The sequence below is a fragment of the Chanodichthys erythropterus genome, chromosome 10 (assembly GCF_024489055.1).
Source record: "Chanodichthys erythropterus isolate Z2021 chromosome 10, ASM2448905v1, whole genome shotgun sequence".
NCBI classification, from domain to species: Eukaryota; Metazoa; Chordata; class Actinopteri; order Cypriniformes; family Xenocyprididae; genus Chanodichthys; species Chanodichthys erythropterus.
Genome location: NC_090230.1, coordinates 41,923,217 through 41,950,300, shown reverse-complemented (window position 1 = coordinate 41,950,300; position 27,084 = coordinate 41,923,217). Strand labels below are relative to the sequence as shown.

At 37.1% G+C, this 27,084-nt stretch overlaps 1 protein-coding gene across 2 annotated transcripts; it reads left to right on the top strand.

Annotated features, from left to right (window-relative positions):
- The first annotated feature begins 4,854 nt into the window (after positions 1–4,854).
- wnt11 (wingless-type MMTV integration site family, member 11) lies at positions 4,855–18,008 on the top strand. Of its 2 annotated transcripts, none has more exons than XM_067399244.1 (6): positions 4,855–5,039; positions 6,486–6,696; positions 8,062–8,288; positions 9,523–9,803; positions 11,526–11,818; positions 16,778–18,008. In XM_067399244.1, exons 2-6 carry the CDS (start codon positions 6,614–6,616, stop codon positions 16,950–16,952), a joined length of 1,059 nt encoding a protein of 352 aa, XP_067255345.1. In that variant the 5' UTR covers positions 4,855–5,039; positions 6,486–6,613; the 3' UTR covers positions 16,953–18,008. The 2 variants fall into 2 exon arrangements, with proteins under 2 accessions (XP_067255345.1, XP_067255346.1); XM_067399245.1 differs by having other exon boundaries at positions 6,483–6,696.
- The last annotated feature ends 9,076 nt before the right edge of the window (positions 18,009–27,084 follow it).

Sequence of the window (27,084 nt, the reverse complement as noted above, 5' to 3'; positions counted from 1 at the left end):
TTTTTATGAGATTGCCTAATTAAAACAGGTTTCAAAAGAACAGCCAAAACAAAGCTTCTCCCACCTTAGCTTAAATAAACTGGTTGGACACAGTGCTGCAGCCAAAATGATGCATTTCCTCTTAGTTTAAACAGCCAGTCAACGACAGACTCTCCATCACGGAGCAGCAGACAGCACCAAACAGACGCTGCCGCCTTTCTTGTGTCTCAAACAAATGGATTTTGTATTTGTCAGAGACACAGAGCTGCTGAACAATGTTTTAAATTAACATTGTTGCTGTGTTCTGTTTGTACTGTGTAGATGTTTTGCCTCAAACGGGTAATGATTCCAACCGTTCATTGCTGGCACCATGTATTCATCCAGAGCAATATGTCTCAATTTTTCTATTACAAGTTTTGACTTTGTCTGAAAGTCAGTATATATTGCTTACTGAAACAAGAAGTTATCATTAATCATTTTTTGATTTTATTTTGATTGTATTATTTGATTGTCATTTGTGGTGGTCTACCAGTAGATTATCTACATGTAGATATTTTTGCATTAATGTTGATGTTTTATACAATTATATGTAATATGTGTAGGCTATATAATATGAAATATAATAATAAAATAGATATGCATGTGTTAATAAATTACCTTTTAATAATTGTGTCTACATATAATTATACATTTTTACTTTGTTTATACACACACACACACACACACACACACACAGAGAAAGAGAGAGAGAGAGAGAGAGAGAGAGACATTCAGTGTTATTTGTAAGATCAAAAATGATTTTGTGGAGAAGTAAATACTACAGAAAAAACAAATATAATTTCTAGTTCAGGCAAGAATTTAAAAAACAAAGTAACTTCTACATTAGTACTCAATTTAAGCTTGTAGAAATTAAAGCGTAAATATCAAAATTATAAAATTAAGTAAAACCTACTTAGCTTTCTGATACTGGTGTTTCCATCATGCACTTAAAAACTCTTGCAAAAGAAAAATAAAGTAAATTTTACTTATTGTTTTTTCAGTGTAGAGCAAGAGAAGCATTTCGATATGTTTTTAAATCTTGTGCACTTATATCAAAAAGATTTTGAATATAGTTGTCGAACAGAATTACATATCTACAATAAAGTTGTGAAAAATGATGATCACAGGAATTAGCATCAAAAGACAATCAAACCTCATCACTGTTGATGACAATATTCAGGTATTTTTTAAACTCGGGTATTAAGACAGATTTATTTTGCCTTGGATAGCAGTTTATTTGTTCATATAACTTTACATCTTTACTGAGATGTACAGCTCAGATCTAGCCGTGCGGTTCTAGCTGAGCGCCGCTGACAGTCGCTGAGACAGGAGACAGCTGTTAGCAGGGCAGAGACCCGAGACATCAGGGGACGGGGGCACTGTGTCTCTGTACTCCTTCAACAAGCTCAGAATGAATGATCTGAATATGTGTCAGGGTAAATGGCGCTATGTGTCTGATGATGTCTCAGATAGAAGACAAATAGCGTTGACCAGTTGGCACAGCTGCCGCAAATGATTCATTATGCAAACGTAAAATCATTAGTTTCAGTAACGGCATTAAACTTCACACATGGATACCCACCACAAAATGTCTAAAATACCAAATCGAGTTAACATTTCAAACAAAAAAATGTCAAAAAAAGACATTTTCTCATTCAAAGCACATGCATTTTTCTGCCCCATGCATAATTTCAGTTATATAAACCGAAGTAGCTTTCTTGCCCTCTATGAACCAGCCTAAGGCTATGTAAGACTCTCGGCTTGAAGATCAAAGTGACTGTGGTGTTGATCCTGGTACGAGGAGGAATTGAGAATCTGCATGTTAAAACCTCAAACACAGACACTGTAGGGAGTTCACAGCTCTGTTGGTCAGTCTTCAGTCCCGTTTGACCTGATATTAAGAGTTCATGCCCATTCACATCTCACTGCTACTAGAAGCTTTTCACATCCCTCATAAAAAGAGTGTAAGACTCCATAAACACGCTTCTATTATGGCTCCACGCTGCCTGAAAATGAGCTCTCTGAAAGATGTGAATGCATATTTTTGGTTACTTTCTAACATATCATAAATCAGTTTGTTTTATCATTAAAATAAGACCTATTTAGTAATGCCACCATTTATCCACAATGTTCAGAATGCATTGAATCTCTGAAATGTATGGTCTGTGGTTTTTATTCATGTCCAAAGCCTATTATCTCCGGCACGTCCCCCTCAGCTTGGCTAATTCCCATTCCCGCATATTTAAATAATTTGCTGTGGGCAGATGAGTTTAGCGAAACAACGCATATATTTGCTTTCCCATTGCTTTGGGTCGAGATTAGAGCTCCACGGGCATTTCACGTTATATTGAGCTGAAACGGTGCAGCTTGGCAGTGAATGAAAATGTCATGCTTAGGCAATTGTCGGTGGTACCTCTTAAGAGTATCAGATTAGCTCTAAATATATACACGCTGCCCTCTTTTCTGTTCTTCGCTGCTTTGGTTTCAGCTGTGAGAGAAGGATTGCTTTATTAGATTATTTCTTAAATCAAGTACACTAAAATAGTCGTGCCTACAGTTTCCAATATCATGCCCCTCTGGCATGCCTTGTTGGAGTGAATGATATAAGTCTGTGTGACATTTGCTTCTTCCTAACATCCCTCAGAATGCCTATGCAATAAGACGTGTAAGGAATAGCATTCAGTTTGAGGTCATTTGGGTCAATCAAGGTTATAGTGCATGATTTACTGCACATAAGTAAATACAGTTCAAGATAATAGCGCCAGGCATTTACTCATACACACGCAAAACCTTGAACAAATGGGATCTGTAAAGTTAGATTCAACTTAATAGGTGAGAAACATCCACTCAGTTTCTTTTGATTTTGAGGAGAAAAACTTTTGGTTCAAGCATTTGCAGAAATGTAGTTTGGTGGGAAAAAGCGCAATATTTAACAACTGAGCTGACTTTTTATTGTTCATTTACTGTAAAGTATCTGTATTGACCTATTGTAATGCTGTAACACAAACACTTTGTGCGAATTTTGATGCAATTTGCCCTCAATGTCATGTCATATGCAGTATAAGCCTTTTTTTCTTTTTCTTTTTTTTTTTTTGCACTGTAGCTTTGATGTTTGTTTTTCTTGTTTTTTTTTTCTTTCTTGCTCGTTTGTCTCAAATTCATACTCACAGCTTACACACGTAACCACAAAATCAGTGGAATTACCTGCTTTATATAAAACAGTAGATACTGTTAACAGTGGAAAAAGTCTTAATGATTGTACTTTAATTGCGTCGTTATTTGAAAATTGGGTTGTGTGGTGTGTTTTAACAGGGGAATCTTGTGAGTGTTACGGAATTCACTGCAGGAGGCATTTTTGGACCAGAAAGCCAGGTTAATAAGAGAAGCATATGGCCAGAGAACATCTTGACTTTTATTACACCATAGACGCTATTAAAATGACAGTTACCTTAGATGGCTAAAATATTAACTTGGCCATTGTGTGTGGTGGGATCTGTAATAAATGGATACACGTAGTGGCCTATTTTTTATTCTATAACAATATTTTCTCAACACATTTATATTTATTATTAGCAATCTGTAATGATAATGAATCCTTTAATGGACTCTTTTATACTTCTTGATAGACCAAAAATAACAAGAGAATTTAATAGCTCATTATTATGAATAAGGAAATATCTTTGCTCAGATGTGGACTTCAATGGGCTACTGGGAGTATTTCTGAGGGTTAAATCATTTATTGTGTGAAATGTAGAAGAACCTTTGTCATATAGTGGCTAATATGAAACGTGCATCGGGATGTATTCATCACGTGGAAATTATTATTAGCGTGCTTGGAAAATTGCCTTTGCCGTTTTTGGAGTGGCCAATATGGGCTGTGTACAGCACTGTAAATGGCATGAGTGTGGAAACTCTGGCTTACAGCCGCATAGCCTACTTAATTTTATGGACCATGCAAACACTAGAATTGCAATATGTCCAACTTTGTAGCGAATTCTGTGATTTTATTTCCTGAAATGGATGCGCCCATGATTTCTCACTTAATTTACTTCTCATGGATTGCAGTGCAGAAAAAAGGGTGCCTTTAGTATCAGTTTTTAAAATATATATTATCAAATGGCATGATATTAGTTGTTTATTAGAAAGGAAATTTAATGGTGATATTTCAACAAATATTCAGTTTTCAATAACCACTACTGTACAAAATAATAGTGACATGATGGACTATTTGAAATCAGTGATGATAAATCACACCTATGTGTTTGAGGATTTCATCCTGCAAGGATGATGTAATTATAACAGTTTTTGTAGCACAGTTATAAACTTTTTTTTTTTTAATCTAACCTAATCTAAAATTATATACAGAGAGAATAATTGTAAATACAATTAGCTTTTCTTTTTTTTCCCACTGAAATGTATATTTTGCTAATTAAGAATAATTTGGAAACAGAAGAGGAAATTAAAATAAAATACGATAAAATAATTGCAATACCATATAATAAAAAAATTGTGTCAGATTTTCATTGTTAGAATCATTGTTTACAAACATATTTATGAGGGACACAAAACGCACCTTTTTTGAGGAATGACCCATAATGCAAATAGCCTTGTGGAAAAAAAAAAAAAAAAAAGAAAAAAAAAAGCTGAAATTCCGTGTCAAAAGTAGCGAGATGTCTTGAGTGTTAAAGATCATATTTTCAACGTTTTCTTTGGCTTGGTAACCTTAACCACTTTGTTATGCTAATGGCCCCTGACATCAGCGCGAGATCAAAGTGGCGCGCGGGCTCATATAGTCTCGACCTCCGTCTGCACCGTCAGTCCAGCAGATTCCAGCGCGCGAGCAGCACTGCACAGCAAAATCAACACACATCTCTTTATCATTGGACTTTTGCATGATGCTTTTTCATTCGGACTTCACAAAAACGGATTAACTAGAGAAGTTTGGCTGGATTTAAATAAAACGCACTTTTGGATTATTTGCACAATCGGCATTTTTTGACGTCAGCCTCTGTTTGATAAAGGTGAGGATGAAAGTGCTTTAGCTTTTATTGTACACAAAGTTTCTTCTTAAATTAGTACGCTTGAGTGCATCTCTTATATACAAAGATGTTTTAGTTTTTAAATATCCCTGGAGCAAATTAAAGTCAATTGACAGGGCAATAATCTGCAATAGTGCCTAGATTGTGGACCACCCAGAGGGGTTATATTGAGTGAACTACTAATTACATTTTAAGTTCACTTCGGCTCCCCCCAAGGTGAAAATACAGGAGACAAAAGATAAAGTGCAATCAATCGAAATCGCAGCCTGCAAGAGGCTGCTATATTGCTTTTTGCATAGGCTATAGCCTATAGGCTATACATAGCCTACAATATAATCTTATCACTCATATCTTTAGATAGGCGTTATCTATATCTTATATGAGATTTGTTTAACTATATATGCTGTATATGAGCTTGGAAAAATATTAAAATCTCTGAACCGCGTAGATGTCCATGCGAATAGTATATTTAGCCTATATTATAGATAATGCATAGGAAGTAAACTACACTACAATTTGTTTTAATGTCTTTAAAATTTAGTACGCTATAAGTAATAATAATAATAAAACTATATTGCTGACTTAAATCTGTTAGTAAATCAAAGTGCTGTCCAAGTTACAGTCTTCAACTTTGAAATTTGTTGTTGAGGAAAAAATACTAATACATACATAAAACCGTAGAAATGATTAGAGTACAAATTATAGTTGAAAATTCAACAGCAGAAAACATTTTATGTGTAATATATAACAAGTACTATCATTTTTATTCATTAGCTACATCTGTAATTGTAATAGCACTTTTAATGTATAGTTTTCTGGGTAGGTCTATAGCCAGGAGGGGGGAAAAAACACAGCTCTGCAATCTGGACAATCACTGTCTGTATGTTGTGAAAGCATCATGCCTGAGGCCAGACAGCATGTCCACTGAGAGGTAGTATCTGTTTATTGCCCTCCTATTCCAGCGAATGGAATAATCTCAAAACATTTGATAACATTCCAAAAATTGCCACACCTATATTTCAGAACTTTACATGCAGAGTATTAGAAAATTACACTTTGCAATTTTAAAAACACTGAAAAATTGGAACGTACTATTAAAAATAAGAGTTTTGCTTTGGAATCATTTTGTAATTAGCTTTTTCCAGTGTTTTCCTAACTGCTTCTCAGATAAAACAAAAAAACTAAAAATATTTAATTTAAAATGTTATTTTTAAATCCTTACAACAAGAGTAATACAGTAATGTAACAAAAAAAAAAAAGCCTTAAAATACAAAATTACTGTTTTGAGCAATTGGAAAGCTACGCGTAATGGCTGTTTTTAAGTTTTACAAATTCTTTGAAGTATGTCAAGTGCACATTGCACAGCAACCATCAGATGTATGTGATCGATAATCTGAATCTTATTTTTATTTCTTTTTTTCCAAGCAGGAGAGGGACAGAAAGAAGGAATAAGTGCCATGGCTTTTTCCTTTTAATTATAACTGTGTCAAGAAGCAGTGGGGTCAGCGAGCACCTGCATCAGTGTCTTCTGATCGAGCTGGATCTTATTGTAAAGCATGAAGCAAATCTTCCCTTCACTCCCGCTCTGTCTTGTCACATTCCTGCTCCTGTCTCAGCAGTGCACAGGAATCAAATGGCTGTGAGTTGCTCTTTTCTCTCTGTATATATACTGAAACGCATTCATTTTTTTCTTTTTTCAAGTTGATTTTTTTGTCAAACTATGTGCAACTTAAAGAAAAAAAAGGAATTTTGGAACCTTGGAAAAGATCTTTTCTTGGCAGTAGAATAATGCCATTTAATTAGGAAAATATCAGAAAAGTTTTTGATCGCAGAATTTGATCTTAATTCTATTTCATCAAAAGTAAATCCAGTTTAACACTAATTTCCTGGTAATTTCAGCAGAATGTTTTGTATTCACATAATCGTACTGTTGTTGATGCATTGGAATGGAAAACATGATGGTAGAGAAATTGGGACATGAAGAGGCCATTTTGCATGCACAAGATGCTGGTTGAGGTTTCCAAAGTCTTGATATTGCATGGCAAGAAATGCAAAACAGATGCCACCATAAACACCTGTGTTCCCTGGATAACAAAGACGGAGGGTGTGTGTGTGTGTGTGTGTGTGTGTGTGTGTGCGTGTGCGGAGGTTAAGACAGGGGTCTGTCAGTCACAGCATATCATGGAACATAAAGTGGCGGCCCCTAATCTGAAACAGGCAAAGGTAGAGCGGGCATTTGTTGGTTCTCACGAACAGTGATACATGTGTGTGCTTTAGTAAAAGAGAACAGGAATCATGAAACCAACGCTTGAATTCAACAGGTTTCACTTACAGTCTTACTGAAATTAATATTGTTTATCTTTCATTATTTTTGTGTCAGAAGTTTTGCAATAATTTCTTGTAACTGAAAACTTTTAACCTATTAGATCATTTCTAAGATCAAATCTATGATTTACGATTTCTACTGTGACTTAACCTTGCAAAAATTCTTCTGCCATTGTCTGACAGCAGCTTTAACATGGTACATTCACTAAACTTTAAACAATGACCAAGTCGTCCAAATTTTTTCCATTGGCAATTGCTTTTTAGTTCCTTTCTTGCTTCCAAGTGATGCAGAAATAATCTTCTTCCATTTTGGTGTAATCTTGATTGATTATCTCTAGGAATGGGTTGTTGTTTGCATGCCTTTGTGAGCGAGACACTGAACAATTTTAGCCCGCAGCTCAAGTGCGTGCGAGAACGCTTTCGCAAACGTATTTAAACCGTTGATGTTACTCTTAATATTTTAGAGTTGGCTTTAACCATGTTTATTTGACTTTGCTTCATCCCGTCACTTTAAACTCAAGACTTGCCACAAATATTTTGATCACTTTTCATACCACCAAACATTTTAATCACTTTTCTGTTTAACTTGTAATATAACATTTGATTAAACATCTTCACCTCAAAAGACATTCAAATCAGCATATACATTTCACTGAAACATATGCTTTTCCTCATCTAGGGCACTATCACAGACCACACAACACATCAACAAGACCCAGCACTGCAAGACGTTGCCAGGCCTCGTCTCCTCTCAGGCTCAGCTCTGTAGGAGTAACCTGGAACTCATGCAAACTATCATCCAAGCAGCACGGGAGGTTAAAAAGGTCTGCCAAAAGACCTTCTCTGATATGCGCTGGAACTGTTCCTCTATTGATGCTCAAAAATTCCTCCCGGACCTGGAACGAGGTGAGTTACAGAAAAAAATCATGTCCACAGAGGATTTATTTCCAATTCAAGCCTATTTTGTGTGAGGCGTTTCTGAAATCTATCCACAGATGTTCTGTTTAGACACAGTAAGCCCTAAATTTGCGAAAGGGCCACTGTCCATCTATTGCCAGTTCCTTTAAGGCAACTTAAGTGACCACACACCTCTCTTTATACCCAAGTGTGGTTTCCATTCAGACCTTAATAGGTCTGAGGAACCCATCTAATTGTTGAGGGAAAACTTTATGAGGGCAATGGTTTAAAAAGCAGCCTACGGTGATCTTTAAACATTCTCGCTCCGGGTAACGCAGACTATGCCAGTTAAATGCTGCAATTCGGCCTAAGTGCCTCGCTGCATGATAAAAGAAATCATGCCCCTGCTCACCCGGAAACCTCCCGACCCACAGAATTCTTGCGCGACGCTCTTCTTTCTTACGCTCCGTTTGATGTGAGGCTTCACGGAGGAGCAGCGTTTACTGTGAGGACTAACAATAGGATCCATTCTATTCAATGAGAGATGCTATTGAGCGAGTTAGTCAGTAATGGACAGAGAATTGCCTTTTTTGCTAGTTTCACAGTCTTTTAAATCCTACAGTTTTACCCTGTGTCCGACCCCTGCAGCACAAATGTGATTTTCAGCTGTCAACAAATTAAAGAAATATGAAATCAATTCAATAAAATACTCACGAAAGGGATATCGTGTTGTCCACTTAGTGTTTTTCATTGCTTTTCCATGGATTAATGTTGTGGTGTCACGTCTTGAATGCAGACACATGCATGCTACGCTTTGACGGGTGGTTTAATCGTCCTCCCTATTTATTTATTAAGAGCTTTTAGCATGGTCCAAATGCCGGAGATGGTCAGACTAAATCTTCTTGAAGTTCCCCGCAGACCGCTTGGATTTGTCAAGAGTTAAAGCGCTCCTGCTTCTCATAAGTGCACCGCTAAGGAGATGGTCTTTGATGTACCTTGTAAGGGGTCAAGTTGAGCCTCTCCTGTTTCTACACCTATTATCTTGTCATGACATATGTGCACTGTGAGAACAGTTCCGTAATCTCCGCTATTATCCTTTCTTACTGAATTCTGACGGGTTTCTCATGTTGCTTTGCTTTTCTATAAGGGTAAAAAGTCAGTGTTGAGGATTCAGAATTCATGTTTTTTTTATATTAGCAACTAATTTTAATCTGTTTTTGTTTGTTTTTTCCCCATCTTTCAGGAACGAGGGAGTCTGCATTTGTATACGCGCTCTCTGCAGCCGCTATAAGTCACACTATAGCACGGGCGTGCACCTCCGGAGACCTGAGGTTGTGCTCGTGTGGTCCGATTCCAGGTGAAATACCTGAGCCTGGGTACAGGTGGGGCGGCTGTGCTGATAATCTACATTATGGTCTCCTCATGGGCTCCAAGTTTTCTGATGCCCCCATGAAACTGAAGAAGAAGTCTGGCTCGCATGCCAACAAACTGATGCATCTTCACAATAGCGAAGTGGGCAGACAGGTGAGCGGTACCTCACAGAAACCATGTGGAGTCAATGATTCACTACAAAAGCCACGAGGTTAGATCACCCAAAAATGTCTGTCATTAATTACTCACCCCCATGTCGTTCCAAACTCGTAAGACCTTTGTTCATCTTTAGAACACAAATGAATTTTTTTTTAATGAAATTCAAGAGGTTTCTGATTCCCATAGAAAGCAAGGTAATATTCACATACAAGGTCCAGAAAGTTAGTAAAACCATTGTTAAAATAGTCCACGTGACCACAGTGGTTCAACATTATATTATGAAGCAACGAGAATACTTTTTTGTGTGCAAAAACAAAGCAAAAATACAGACTTTATTCAAAATTTTCCGTCATTCTCTGAGGACAAATTATTGAATAAAGTTATTTTTATTTTGTTTTTGCACACAAAAAGTATTCTTTTCGCTTCATAACATTAAAGGTGCTAAAGAGGACGTTTTGTTTTATACATTTTTGCAATATTACTTGAAACTTTACTAACTGATAAAAGACTATTTATTAGGTGCACTGAAAGGAATAATATTAATATACATCATCTGTGCACGAGGTAGGGCCTTAAAAACATCAGCCAATCGCGTAAACGATTGGCCCTCTGGCTTGTCAATCACTGCCATTATGTTCCTTGTGCGAGACGTGCGCGGCTGCGCGCTCCAGTAACTTTCCACACTACACAGGTGTCGCATGCAATGTTTTTGTCAGGAGACAGGAGTAACAACTGCAGATTATGAGTAACCTGCAGTGAGTCCGACATAATGAATCCACTAACACGACACAGCGAATGCCGGTGGTAAACACTCGTGTTCCAAAACTCGTGCACGAGGTGTTCCCTCAAAATGAGCTGTGAAGGAGGGGGGTTGTTCTTACGCATGCGCTCTTTTCAAAAACTCAATAACAGTCTTTGGTTTCTCAGTTGACGAAAAGATCCTCTTTAGCACCTTTAAGGTTGAACCACTGTAGTCACGTTGAGTATTTTTACAATGTCTTTACTACCTTTCTGGACCTTGAATGTGGTAATAACATACTTTCTATGGGGGACCGAAAACCTCTTGGATTTCATAAAAAATATCTTAATTTGTGTTCTGAAGATGAACGAAGGTCTTACGAGTTTGGAACATGAGGATGAGTAATTAATGACAGAAATTTTATTTTTGGGTGAACTAACCCTTTAAGGTTCATTCACGTGTATTGTTGCTTGGTGAAATTTCACAGGCGAAATCCAGACATGAGGGTGAAAAGTTTCCCACGCAATTTCGCTCATGTTTAAGATGGTCACGTGATTTTGCCACGTTGACTGCCAGAAAGCTGTTTGGTTTGACAGTCACTTCTGTGTGAGCTGTTCTTGTGAGCAACATTATTGACTATCAATCTTTTTTGCCTGCGAAATTTCCCTGAAATACTGCTAATGTGACCACACCTTTAATCTGACAGGCAATCAGGCAAGGAATCTGATTCAAATTATAAACCTGATTCAAACCACGTTCTTAATTAAAATGGGTTTTTTTGTATTTCGTTTGAATATGATCTGTTTTCAAAGTAGTTTTTTTTTTTTCTGTATTTGGGACACGTGTATATGATGGCATGCATAATGCGGAAAAGCTGTCCAAATTCACTAATGTGTTACATTCCCTGTGTAGATTGTCTTAATGTCATTTTACTATTGACTTCATCTGAATCCATCCCACTTTTTCCCTCTACGCAGGCTTTGCGAGACGCTCTGGTCATGAAGTGCAAATGCCACGGTGTTTCTGGATCCTGCTCCATTCGGACCTGTTGGAGAGGCTTACAGGACCTGAAGGACATCGCTATGGATCTGAAGACCAAGTACTTGTCAGCCACTAAGGTGGTCCATCGGCCCATGGGCACACGCAAGCAACTTGTCCCCAAAGACATCGACATCCGGCCAGTCCGAGAGAATGAGCTGGTTTATCTGCAGAGTTCACCAGACTATTGCATGAGGAATGACAAGATGGGCTCTTTTGGTACTCAGGACAGGTGAGACTAACTAATTAAATTTGAGATTTTTTTATTATTTTATTATTATTATTATTATTATTAAATATTACATTTTTTTTACCAGTCATTTTAGTTGGAATGGACACAAGTACTTCAGTATGTGACAGCAATGATTGATCATTAAAAAAATATCTTAATTTGTAAACATTTCAAGTCCAGAAACAGCTGACAATACTAGAATCAAATTGAACTTACTTTAACGGCCTCATTTTTAACAGAAAAGCAAACTATTCCACACTTTCCACAAAAATATTTTAACTTCTTTTAAGCACAATGCTCATGTCATTTGATGCGATGCAACCTTCATAAGGTTTATTTTTTCCCCTCTTTTACTGTCTCTTCCCTTCCTTCTCTGGTGGCACCATTTGGTTGTGAAAAGCCCTGATAAAGCAGAGGGGATCAGTCTGTGTGTGTACACACACGTGTCTTTGACATGTCCAAAGTGTCTTTGTCCTCTTTACCTTTATCAGAGTCAGTCTGTGAGTAATGCAGCTATTCACAGAGCTAAGAGCTCTCAGCTGATACCAGCACTGCACACACAGATTAGCACGACAATGAATTCTTCCTGCTTATTTCCTATTGCTTTATCAGTGGAGACTCAGGTGTAGATTTAGGTAAGAATGAAATAACCTCAGCTTCCTTGCTTTTGTTATGTTTGTGTCCAAATGTGCTCTGTAATGTTGTTTTTGGCTAAGATACATGGAACTATTAGTTCATATGACATGATTTTTAAGAAACTGTGTGCAATCCACAGTCTAAAATTCAACATGAAATTGACAATTCTTATTTTTAAATTCATGTGACCTCGTAATGAAAATAACTTCCCCTCCCTCTTGCAAAGACATCTCTTCTCTGATGATGTGTTTACTGGTACAAAGGCGGGACAACCTGTCACTCAGGCCCTGTTTACACCTTGTGTTAGAATGCGTTTTGGTCGATTGGATCACAAAACGTAAAACGTTTTGAGCTTGTCCGCTTTCGACCACTTCCAGAGGTAGTCGAAAATGCATTTGACCGGATTGCTTTAGTAGTGGAAACGCTCATGTTGAACAGCCACAAAAGACTAACCTAATGTGTAAATATTATGGGAAGCGCATTAGCCAGACAGGATTTAAACTTTGTTTGCTGAAGACCCAAGTTTTGTTTGAAGACAAAAAATGTACCAAACACAATGTTCTCTCACCATTCCTGATTTCTAAAACGCCTTGATCTTGCATCTGTCAGAGCAGAAACGAAAGCTGATGCTCTGTGTGTTTTTAAATCTTCTTTGGTGCATTTATATGTAAATTGTGTGAGCTTATTTTGTCCATTAGATCGAAAGATCTGAAAAGGCCCATACATTTACCCGCCCATAGACACTCCCCTCAGAGAAATCAGGACAGAAGTGGCTGAAAATGGACAAAAGAGATGGATTAAATCTCCATGTGTAAACAGGAATGTCTCCCTTGTCTGTTTGTGATCCGATCGACCAAAACGCATCTTAATACCAGCTGTAAACAGGGCCTCACATGAGATCACAGCAATAGCGAAATTCCTGATTGACAAAATCAAGTCTTGCCTTACATTTGTTCTTATTTGAGAAGCTGTTTCACTCGGATATACATCACAATAGGGAAGAAAAGACAATCGCATCTTCAATTTCATTCCGACTTCAAAAACACCTCCAAAAATAGCGGCAACAAAAATAAAAGACACTGTGCGAATTCCAAACGGCATTTTTGCACCCTTGAAATGCACTTTGGGAAAGGGATGGCATTTATAGGGGTGTGAACAACGAAAGTGAACAACTGATTCCCTTCACGAAGGGCCCCTCCACAAATCCGTTAGCAAAGGGAATAGAGATGCTCATTTCCGATTGGAATTTGCCAAAGAATGTAGAGTAATAATAGATACATATTATTAATTTTATTTCTATTATTACTTTACTCATTTACTATTTATTCTACAGAGTTTTTTTGTGATTTGAGCAATAGAAGAAACATTGAATTTTATTGCTGATTTGGAATAATGTTCAAATAATAATGTCTGCCTGGATGTCACCAAGATGGCCACTGAGTAAATTTGCCGTAGATAGACTTCAGTGTTAGTTATATCACACTGTCTTTAAATGTGGATCATCCAGTTAGAATTTAGAGTTAGAACTATATGTTTTATAACTCAATGTTTTCAGTTGAATATTGTCTCCGTTTAGGCTTTTATAGGTATTATAGGTCAGTGCACAGATAACCTAGAGACATGCTGTATGTCAGGTGCACTCAACACACAGTATGCATCCTCAGCCTTAGTCCTGATAAGCGCCCACTCACATGTGCTCTGTTCATATATTTAGTGCTTTGCACTTGGTCACAAGACACTGGTGTGTTTTGTAATCAATAGTGAACGTCAACAGGGAACTGTGTGTGTTACACATGTTGTTTCTATGGTGGTCTCTGGTATGTAGATGGTCCAGCTCCTCTGTTTAACCCATCTCTAAAACATGTGACTACAACATCTGCTGTCCTCACAATTAATTTTGTTTTGCCGTCAGTTCTACAGAAGATCAGTTAATACCTATAACTATATATATATATATATTATTAATAATTGTTATATATATATATATATATAACAATTATTAATAAAAATGAATTTTTTTATTTGATTTTGGGGGGAAATGTGAGATTCACCCATGAAGTCAGGAAGCTGTCAGAAAGCTGATATCATTGCACATCCTCGCTTTGTGATTTGGAAGGTCTTAAGATAACGAGTCATAAGTGTTACCCTAACTAGACCTGAAGATATGGGTTCTCTAATCTGATTTGGCGATGAGAGATGAGTAGAGACCAAATGACAAGCGTATCTCATCTGTCTCATCTATAGTTATATTGCTTTCCATGTTCCTCATGCTGCTTTGTGGGCCACAAGACTGTGATTAATGAAATTGGCACATTAGAAGTTCAGACAGAACAACATCCCAGAGGCTTAGAGATGATCGGTATCGCTAAAGAAACAAGAAACAATCTCTGAGCGCTGTTTAAAAGACGTGTTTTAAAATGTGTTTTCACTTTGGGGTAAAATATAAAGTTCTGCTCACAGCTGTTAAATTGTAAAACTGATGGTAAAACCAGATCACTTTTTTTTCATCTTCTTCATTTTTTGAAGGTCTCATACTCTTCATGAATTATAAACTTTTTGACTTTTGACTCCACATTGGTGCAGGTCAGCATTTGAACATATGCTACTCATTGAGTCCTAAAGCATATTTGCCTGCCTTTCTGCCCTTTCAGCGTTGACGTGGGAGAGACTTTTACTTTAGTTCTAAATAACAGCATTCTTCACTTCTCTCTCCTTCTCATAGTAGCCATCCCCTCTGTCTGTCTCTCAGCACCCTGAGCATTAACACCGTACAATTATAAAACAATGCACTTACACGGAGAGGGCTACACACTGGCCGACCCCTAGTGTATAGAGTGTGATTTATGACAGGGCTATTCATTGCTCAAGATGCCCCAGGCTTCAGTACATGAGGGCGTCTGCAGGATCCACTTCTGCTAGTCTTAAATACAAGAGAAGAAAATGTTCCCTGGGTACGAATAAACTGGCTCTTAAACAAGCTATAAGAAGTTTTAGTGCTGTTGGTTTAATATGTGGCTGAGCTAGATGTTTACCTTGGTTTAAAAAGACGCTTATGTTTAGTAATGGCTCTCATGGTCACAGAGAGATGTTTTGTCGACTATTTGTGTAAATGTATTTTTGAAGTCACGTTCCTGGATTAGGTAGGAGTTAGTTGTCCAACAACTGACTAGTCAGTTAGTACATTTATCTAAGTTTTGTGTGTGTGTGTGTGTGTGTGTGTGTGTGTGTGTGTGTGTGTGTGTGTGTGTGTGTGTGTGTGTGTGTGTGTGTGTGTGTGTGTGTGTGTGTGTGTGTGTGTGTGTGTGTGTGTGTGTGTGTATTTGTTGAATAATAAAAAGTATTGATAATTTTTTAATCAGTGATACAAATTGGTTGTTTTATATTTTACTAATTTAAAAAAGATAATAGATAAATATAGTATACAAAAAAACTAAGTTTTGAGTGTGTGTGTGTGTGTGTGTGTGTGTTTTTGTTGAATAATAAAAAGTATTGATAATTTTTTAATCAGTGATACAAATTGGTTGTTTTATATTTTACAAATTTAAAAAAGATAATATATAAATATAGAAAATAATTCTGTAAATATTTCTATAATTTTATGCATCATTCATTCAATATTAAAATGTCTTGGTAAAAATAATTTTAAATAATAAATGATAAAAATAGACAAAATGTAGAAAATATTTCCAGATTTTTTTTAAATAAAAAAGATGTATTTATATTCCTCAATACTGAAGTGTGTTGATAAAAAAGTCAAATAATTAAAAATTAACTTCTATATATGTTATATATAAATTTGTATTATAATATATATTTTATCACTTATATAATAAACTTTATATAATTTTAAAAATATATTTTATGAAAAACATAATAAATATAAAAAGTGATCATACAAAAATATAGAAAATATTTCTATAGATTTTTCTATAAAAATATAATTTGTCAATATGAAGTCTTGATAAAAAAAATAATGTCAAATCACTTTAATAAAAAAAAAAAAAATTAACAATATGGAAAATATTTCTATAGATATTTCTATGAAATTTGTATATTTCTTCCAAATATGTATGTGCTTTGTTTCACTAAAAGCATTGCATTTTAAAGTATTATGTAAAAATCTCCTAAAAGAAAGTCATGCAATCAGAGCAATTATACTGGGCTTCCTTATGACTGATTAGTCAACTAGTTGTTGTCAACCCATTTATAAGTGTAGTTTATAAACTACGTTTTTTTTATTATTGTTTGTATATCCTTAATTTTTATAATGTTTCAGAGTTTAAAGTTCTTTTATAAAGTTCTTTTGGTCTGTTTGTTCTGCAGGCAGTGCAATAAGACCTCCAGCGGCAGTGACAGCTGTGATCTGATGTGCTGTGGCAGAGGCTACAACCCTTATTCAGAGAGAGTGGTGGAGCGCTGCCACTGCAAATACCACTGGTGCTGCTACGTCACGTGCAAGAAGTGCGAGAGGACTGTGGAGAAATACGTGTGCAAATGAGTCTATCTCTGTGGGTCGGCTATGATAATTGTGCTGACCTCCGGTCACACGTACCTATTCTCAGCTAAACTAATCTAAAGGAGATCTGGAATGCGCTCTACTCATAACAGAACTGGACTGACTTCTCATTCGAATTCCCAGACATGGTGGTTGGAACGAGCTGAAAATGTCAAGATTTGATTCTCTTCTAGATATATTCAGCCTGGGTGTGGAGCATAACCTGACCTAACCCTACCTGACTTACTTGGCCACAGATAACCAAAACATGTTACCAACAAGGCTTACTTTTGTCTTATGCTTTTCCAGCTTGTATGCTTTTGAGAAGACATGGTTTATTTTTGGCTCTATGAACTTTTATAAAGAAATATCAACTCAGAAGCTGGACTTTATTTTTTTACTGCACAGATGAACATGATTTTTGTTAAAAAATAAAATAAAATAAAAAACCCCACCCAGCTCACCGTCCTCAAGAGGATTTTTCCTCTATTTTTTAAACATAAAAGCATATGCTCCTTTATCCAGATTTTAAGTCTATTTTCTTACACAGTACCTGGGTACATTTTACCGATTTTTGGCAAGGCATTGATTTTAAGCACTCTTCTTAGAATCTTTGAAATTGCTTGAAGTTCCAAAGGATTCCACATTCCAAGTTCTAAGGGATTCAGGCCTCAAAACTCAGATGGTACTTTACTTTCACCAGTTAAGACTGACGAGATAAAGAAAGTGCTGAACATGCAAAGGGAACTTCAAAAGCGGCTCTTGGATGAGGAACTTTCCATCTTTTCGTTGGTTACTTCAATTCTAGAGGGAGAATAAATATATTTATTCCACGTATATCAGCAAGGACATTGGACTATATGTGTTGTGCCTTGTTATATTTTTACCCAACATAAAAAAATGCTGACATTCAAATGCCAAACCTCTCTGAGCATGTGAACAGAGTATGTGGGTCACCCATTACGGCCTTCGTGAACCACTTATCTGTGGATGTACATACTGTCATTTTTGTATGCTGAATTTAAAAAAAAAAAAGAAATATTTATAAACTAATTAAAAATCTTTACCATGTAAACCTTTAAGAGTCCCTTTTTTCTTTTCATTCAAATGGACTTTCATGACATGTTGAGCAAGATTGACTGCAAAAACAAAACCACACTGGCTAATTATATTTTGATCGGTATATCCAAAGTTTTAACATAGTTGTCATTAATTTAAGTTCCTTGTCTTGAGCAAATAACAATTTAGCACAATTACGCATGACATTTCAATAAATCATCGCACACTTGTTATTGTTCAGATTAAAAGCACACAAGAACTGGTCTCTCAAACTCAGAAACCCTGGGGAAGTGTTTGTTTGGACACCATAGCCTAATAAATAGCAACGTGCTAAGGCTAGCAATACCTCGGTGCTTGGCACAATGAGCTCAACTCTTTCCAGTGTTTAATTGTCCATTACTCAGGGGTCTGTAGGACTGTTTTATTCAGGTTTTACAACAACAGAGAAGATGACGTAGATGGAGTGAAACGTTGCATGAAAACAATTCAGGCTCAATTCCTTATTACTTTCAAATTGTTTCTCATGGTGTGACCAGAGCGGAAAGGGATTTTCAAGAGGTTAGCATTAAGACGAGCCTCTTGGCTTTCGCTCTGTTTTAACACTTTGAGGTCATGAGCGCCACCAGGCAAGCACATGTTCTCCATGTTGACCGAGATTGTTAGAGTGCAAACCCGGCCAGGAAAGCAGACAATGCAACGCAACACCAGCCAGGGAGGCCGGTTAAACTTTGGAAGTTTTACAGTGTTTCGTTTGTTTGCGGTAGTCAAGAAATCAGTGTGGGGGTGATTAGCACGATTTTGAGAGGATTTTAATGATGAAAGTGCACAGTTCGTATACAGAACAGTTCTGCCTTGTTAGCTAGCCAAGCTGTTGTCATGGGCTCATATGGGTTTTTCATGCTGAGACTGCTCTCTGGCCAAGAACAACGCTGGTGTTTTCATACATGCCGAGGAAAATCCTGTAACAGAAAATCATTTGTAAAGTGGGACCACTGAGAAGGAAGCAACGTGCTCGTACATCACATATTCAAGTCGATTACAACCCAAACACAATTGCAGATAGTAGCAGCAAGCTCATTACTTCCTGTTCTCCCTATCAGTGTTGAACCAGACTTTCAATGCAGATAAGTGTTTTTGAGTGATGAGTCTATGCGACAGTTTTTCCTTAAAACTTGTTTTGCAGATTTGACTTTAAAAACAACCTCAGATAAACTTCTTTATATAATGAACATGAAAATCACAAGCTCCACTCACAAAAAGTCCACTTGGAAACAACATTTTGGCTGTATCTTTTTCAAATTTCGCTAAATGGCACGTTAAAATAAAACACACTGTTGTTGATCACTTTACATACCAGTTAAAGCTGGAATACACACAACGTTTCAAGTTTGAACAGGTTTTTTAAGACATTAGGCATCATACACTTGCCGACTCTGTAAATGGTTATAGAGAAAAACTGGGCATCATAAACTAAATGACTGAGGAAGGATAAGAGCAGAGGACATACTAGCAGATTTTCAAGTTCTTCCGAATACAACAAACTCACGCAGAAACATTTACCTTGTTAAAAAACTCTTTTCTTAAAGCTGCTGTCCATAGGTTTTGCCTCTTTGTCGTCATTTCTGTTTGAAACCTGTAATTGCAGTTATATGCGGAATTATTATCTTTACGTGGGATGTGCATCGACACGGCTCCTCAGCGCGGATGAATCTAATGTTTGCTGTCAGTCACCGCATCGGTGTGGATACTGTACTTCGGAATCACAGATTCTATGTCTTGGAAGTACAACCAAAATAATAATTTTCACTGGAAAATGTAAGTAACATGTCTGCCACTTTTGTTCTGACCAACTGAGGAAAAAGACATTAGGCCTACAATAAATCGCGCTGCCAATGGTGATTAAATCTAACAATCGCTTAGCCCGGATCACGTCAGGTCAAACCATGCAAATTATTGTTACTGTTATACTTTGTTCTCAGATTGTTAATTTTAACAAAATCAGCATTGCGTGACTGTGTATTTAGTGTGTATAAGCGTCACCTGTAGATTTCAATTTCTGTAGCCACTCCACAGCCCAAAGTCTTTTGCTTTTGACTACGGGTGAATCTCCAGTTGTCACTGATGATTTGGACAGTTTGGATCATTTGGACCTTTCTGGATTATAATCTGCCATCAAAATGATAAGTTTAATTATTTCATCTGCTGTGAGAAAAAGCTATAAAAGATCCACTACCAGCAGAATCCTATATGCATAGTCTACTAGCTGGGACTCCTTCCTTTCTGTTTACAGACGTGAAGTAATGACGCAAAGACGAACAGCTACATGCTCAAATTTCCCGTGTACCAGTACCAATTTTATTATAAAACATTATTACAAGCTTGCTGTTGTGAATCGGGCTAAGATAAGGAGATTTTGAACTGGCTGGTGTACTTGCTCAAAAATTGATTTTGGGTCATTTTCAACCAAAAAAGTTACGGACTGCAGCTTTAAATCAGCTCAAAATATCAAACAGGCAAACAGTTTGCGCCAATGTAAACACTCTTTTGCTGTTAAAAATTCTAATGTCAGGATTTGAAAAAATAGCCCTGGACAGTAATTTTTGCAGCTGACCTATTTACATATGCATTTGTAGTAGTTTCCTTTCAGATGCAAAATTTATAGGAGAAGAGTATTTAAATAAATCACGCAAAATGATTTACTAAGGTTTGCGCTAGTCAATTTACTGGTATTTGCGGCATTATTTACCACCAAAAAAGCATGTAAACCAGACATAAACCAGACACTAATTTGTGCTAATCTCTGTAGATTGCATTGGTTATTATGGAAATGATCTGCCTGCATTTGTGTTCTTTAATTTGTGTGTTGTCAGTAGATCACAAGCAGCTTTTTTGTAATTGTGCTCTTATGCTAATTTGCCTTGTTTAGTAATTCTGACCCAAATGTGTTTGATATCCTCCTACTGGTTGGAATCATATTCTGAAGCGAAAAAATTGGAATCTTTGCCCATTATACAAAACGTGATTTTCTGTAAAACACAAACTGCCCAATATCTGCAGACTGGATCTGATTTTTGGCAACTAGCGTTGACTCATCCAGACTGCAAATCAGGGCAAAAATTGGAGCAAAAGCCGTGTAGTGTATTCCAGCCTTGAGACGGTCTCTTCCTGTCTAAGTGGGCAGTTCTTTAGCAGAATAAGCAGAAAACAAACTTTATCTTCCACTATAAGTTCACATGCCCAAACAAAATAAACACATTGAGTTAGCATGAACAAAGTCAGTCATAATATTGAGCTGGCATTGGATGTCTATGTCTAAGTGGGTCTGTTTGTTGGGGCAGGTAGTGAAAGAAGAGGAAATATCCATCTTGTGCAGATGGAAGGGGTACTTCAGCACCCACAGCTAGTTCTGTTGACAGACTCAAGGACAGCTCTGTCAGTTGTGTGCCCTATCCTGGCAGCTGGAGGTGGGGGTTTGGGGTGTTAGTCACCGCCGTCCTCTCTCTGTCAAAGGGGCTTGAGCTGTCACCAACACCAGGGACTCTAAAATGATGAGTGAGAAGACACATGACCGGTCACCCCGTTAAAAGAGGACCGTGGAGGTCCCGCAGTCCTTTTCTCATACACTCTCTTAGCCAGAAGCCATACCTGTCACACACGCCTTTAAAGCAGTGTGAAGGTCATCCTGTCATGAGATGGAAGTGTGGGCCACTAATCATAATGGGACAGGTATATTGGAAACAAAACTGAAATAGAAATTTTGTCAGATACTGATAGCCAGTAATTATTTTTCATGCTGCTGCTGATAACATGATGTCTGATATTATACATTTATATTGTTAACAGTGTTTACTAAGGCAAGCATCACTTATAGCGCATGCTTCATACTTTTAAACTTTGTTATGTGCAATCACATAGTAACCACAACCACATAGTAATGTGATAGATAGATAGATAGATAGATAGATAGATAGATAGATAGATAGATAGATAGATAGATAGATAGATAGATAGATAGATAGATAGATAGATAGATAGATAGATAGATAGATAGATAGATAGATAGATAGATAGATAGATAGATAGATAGATAGATAGATAGATAGATAGATAGATAGATCATTTAAGACAATAATATTGGCTGATACTGATATAGTCTTATATTGTGCATCCCAAAATGATTTTAATTTGAGGCTAAAACCACAATTTTATCTAATTTATTTAATATTTTATTACGTGAAATACAAGAGAATGTACCCTGTATGTCTAAACATGGAGGTACTGATCTTACCTTCTTCTAAAAATATCATAATATCACCAAAATAAATATATTTGATTTGGCTTGAATAGCATTGCTTCACTGCGGCAGATTAGATTTAATTCAATTCGTGAGTTTAGGAATGTTATTACTTCAGTTTTGACCTGATCACCTTGAAAGCGGGATAGCCAAGACACATTTATATATTTTTTATTCATTATTTCTTGTAATTGATTTCCTCTGCCTAAATTTGCCCTGCTATGCACAAGCTGAAACTTAAGATGATTTTGGCTTTATGAATAATTTGTAATTTAATTTATATTAAATGTTCATGGCAAAACTTGAAAGGTACAGAAACATTTTATGCTTGAAAAATATTTGAGCTGCTAATTGTGAGATTTAAAAATGCTGACAGTTCTTCAAGTTTCTCTTTAAAAGCAAGACCCTGTGTGAGATTTCCTATCTTTAGATGTTTGCACTATCCCCAGCATCATGTCCTGTGTGGATGCTCTGAGGATTGACCTCATTTTGACCCCTGTAAAAGCAGGATTAGGCTGTGATGGAAGCATAATGCGTGCAGCTCAAACTCACAGGGAGATTTCTCCCATCGCTGTGTCCTGACTCAAAGCCAGGCTGAAACGGAAGCAGGACTATGAGCTAATGTGAGGCGAATGGCTCCAAAGGCCGGGACCCCCTTTGTTACGGCAGCTAATGTCTCCTTAACAGCAGAATCCTTTTGGTGCTTGGAAAAAGGCTGATTGTTCTGCCGTACAGAGGAACTAATTATTGTTAGAGGCGAGTTGCCGCATTTCTCGCTCTCAGATTGCTTCACACTTGAAATGACCCGTGTGACGGAGAAAGAAAGGGAGAAGTTTAATGGCGTGATAGAGAAAAGAAAGAGCAGTTTAATGGAGAGGAGCCGAAATCTGTTGGGTTAATGTCAGAGGAGACCATAAACTGCCGGTCGCCCTTTTGTGTGTGGCGTGGGCTAGATACTTATTGTCAGCGGGGGGGACACAAAGAATTTGACTGGAATTGTAAAGGTATTGAGATGTACTGACCCGTACTGTAAATGGACTTTTGTGAAGCTGCTCTCTCCCCAGCCTCCAAACCTTTTGTAAATAGCCGGAGCAGTGTGCTCGGTTAAATACTGTTTTGTCATCATTGTGACCCTCAGGCTGTATAGGACAGGCTTCAGGCATGTTGCCATGGAGAAGGTGGATGCAAGCATTCCCGTCCTTCCCCATTTTCTCTGTTAGAGGGACTGGAGCATGAAAAGTGGCCACGGATTTGCAGAGAAGGAACGACCAGGCTGAAGAATCCTAGATCACTGATCGAGTCTGAGAATGTATTCAAGATCTAGAAGTTCTGTTGTAGTCTGCACCTCTCAAATGAGTCTGTTGAAAGCTGTGATTTGATTGTTTATTGAATTTAGTTATACTTTTACAAGGTTCTCTCATGACAACATTTTTGTTGGAACTGGTTTTGAGCTAAGTATATTAGTTAACTATGCAAAGAATTTTAATGTTACAACGTGAGGATAAATATATTCCCTTCAAAAATTCGGTTAAAATAGTCAATTATATATAAACTATTAGCAAAAAATCACACACACACACACACACACACACACACACACACACACACACACACACACACACACACACACACACACACACACACACACACACACATACATACATATATATATATATATATATATATATATATATATATATATATATATATATATATACACACACACACACATAAAGTCAAACCAAATTTATTCAGACACCTTGAACATTTCATTCATTAATACAGTTTATGTGACAAGATCTCAGAGTTAAACTGTGTCAGAAAAAAAATCATCTTAATTATGTCAGATAACACTTAAGCAAAACATGGTCAGGTCAAAGTGTCTGAATAATTTTTGGTCCTAAATATTTATCAGTTTTACTGGTAGTCCACTGTATGAAGAATTTTTGGGTGTAATATGTTACAGTTTACTTTATTTTGCTATCCTCACTTACGTAAATGAACTATAGTGTCCTGCACTAGTAAAAAAAAAAAAAAAAAAAAAAAATATATAAATATATATATATATATATATATATATATATATATATAGTGTCTGAATAATTTTTGGTTTGACTCATATATATATATATATATATATATATATATATATATTACAGGGTGCAATTTGTAAGGGAGGATTTCCCACTTCTGGTCTATGTGTCCCTGCCTCTGCTGAATTATCCTCCCGTGTGCTTGGGATGAGATGCGTAAGAAATTAGTCCCACGCACTAAGAACAAAAACCAAGAGCACAAACCTGAGAAATGTCTTGAAATACAACATCTGAACAGTGTCTTGAGGTGTGGTAACCATAGTATAAGCTGAATAATGGACTCCGAACCACTGAATTATTAGAAAATAACTTTGCATCATGGCCGCATTACCACCTCGTGTGTGTACTGTTTTCTAATAATTCAATTAATAATAATTTTCTAATAAGTCGTCAATTATTCCTTACATAAATAATTATCTAACATTTAAAAAATAATATAAAAAATAATTCAGCAGTAATAAAATGTTACAGTTTCAAGTAATGAACTATTGGCAGTTGTCAGCCCAAAATAGCTCCTAAACAGGATAACACTGACAGGTATACAGTAATGGAATTCTGTTTCTACAGAATAAAATCTGGAGTTAAGCACTTTGGGAAAAGTCAACACGAGTCTCTGTAATTGCTGCAAATCTGAACGGCCAGGGTGAGAGCGAAAGGTTTTACTCTAAATAATGGAGTCAACAAACACCAGCACAATCACTGTGAGGGGTATTAGTAGCTGAGGCTGGTGAAAGGGGAGGCGACCCTGGGAGCGTTTTAAATGGGCACTGTTTGACTGGGGCCTCTGCCAACCCCAGCTAGGGTTCCATATGTGTGCCTTTATTAGAATGGGATTGAACTTAATCACGTTTGGCTTATGTTGCACCCTGTGATTGCCGAGAGTAATTTTCAAGGCCAGCTGCTTGTACAGACTCCCCACATTTCCCTATGTCCTCTGCTCTTAAACAGGCTTCAAACCAATAAATTATTTTGCTTATCTTGTTATGGCCGCTGTCCACTATGAACACACATACTTATAACATACTGTTGCTAGCCAATGTAAACCAGTCTGGTCTACCGCTCCAGAGCGAATGCGGTGGCCACGGTTCGGCCAGGTCAGAGATCAGCGTCGATAATCCGACGAAACAGATGAACTGGTGCTTGAATCTGACCTCAGCTGAGAGCGAGTGCGGTCAGCTGTACAACTTCTCATGTCAACGCAGCGTGTGATGGATTTGTGCTGTTTTCTTTAATCTAATATACAGCCGGGCGTGCTCTGATAATCTGGCAGAAGAGGGCTCTTGTAAATGTGCCATATTAAATTCCTCAGCCGTTCGCTCTACTGTAGCATTTTGTTCCCATCTTCCAATTTCCGAAGGATGACTTTGGTTTCAAATAACTTGGCTGGAGTGCAAAGTCCAGTTTGATTCGTGTTACTTAGTAAACACTAAACTTTCACAGCCTCTAATTGAGTAATACTATACTGCTTAGATTTGCAACAAATTTGCACACTCATTAATTTTCAAAACTATTCGTTTTTCAGAATGAACAATGCATTTGCAGCTAATTAAAGTAAAGTAAGGTTAGTCACATGGGTCATTTAATTCACTCTTATGCCATTACCATCTGACAGAAATACAAGTCTTTGGCTCACAGACATTACCTTATAAACTTAATACGGTGAAATTATAGGCGTAAAACAGCGATGCACCTGCAAATGGAGAAACCATAAAAATGAGATTTTAATTCTGGTACAGGAAGTACGACAGCCTCTGACATCTGAACGGCTCTGTGAAGTAAATTAATCAAGCGGCCTTGGAATCTCGATCCATTTTTAACGTTTTTGCAAGGCAAGGAAAACATCAGATCCATTTGATTAGAGTGAAATTAAAGCGTACACACATGTACGTTCGCATCAATCTATCTTCTGCCCACGAAAGCACAAGTGATTGTGAAAGGTAGCTCTGCCGTTAATTGCTTCCATGTATTTCAGCCTGGATGAGGTAATTCCATATATTTAGAGTTGACTGAGAGCAAATGGCAGCAGTCAAACTCATTACAACTGATTATGAATGCTTACAGGAGAGTATTGGCCGAAGTGCTCAAGAACGGTCTGATTTTGCCTCGCCCCATCAGGAATCAGGGCTGATTCTTCTCCGCTAGCAAAAAACATTTTGACACATCATTAAACAGTCATATACTTACCATTTCATATTATAATTAAGGAACTCGCCATCCCTCCACTCATCTATCACTGTAAATTATTATTCTAGGTGAAGGTTCCCTGCGTGTGCTTTGATTTATACATTAGCGGATTCATCGCTCTTCTGTTCATTTGAGCGGAGCTGGGTTTTGACAGCGAGAGCAGTCTATCACATCTTGGGCAGCTGACCCCATTCATAGGCTGCATATATCATACCCAGACCTGACAGAAACCTGATTTACAGTCTTTTATTATAGCACAGTAATGTGTTAAACCTCCACCTGGGCTGCTAAAACAACTCTGTGGGTAAATCTGGAGGGAGACCTAACTCTAGACTCAGAGCTGTGAACTGGCACTTACTAAGTACAGATTGTAGTCCATTAAACCCCTGAGAGGACTGAAATGTATCAGCCGAATATGAGAAGGAAGTCCATCTAATGTTCTGAGAAAACCCTCACAATCCTTTGACTTCACCTCCATTTCACCCTACAGCTCACCCAAACATTC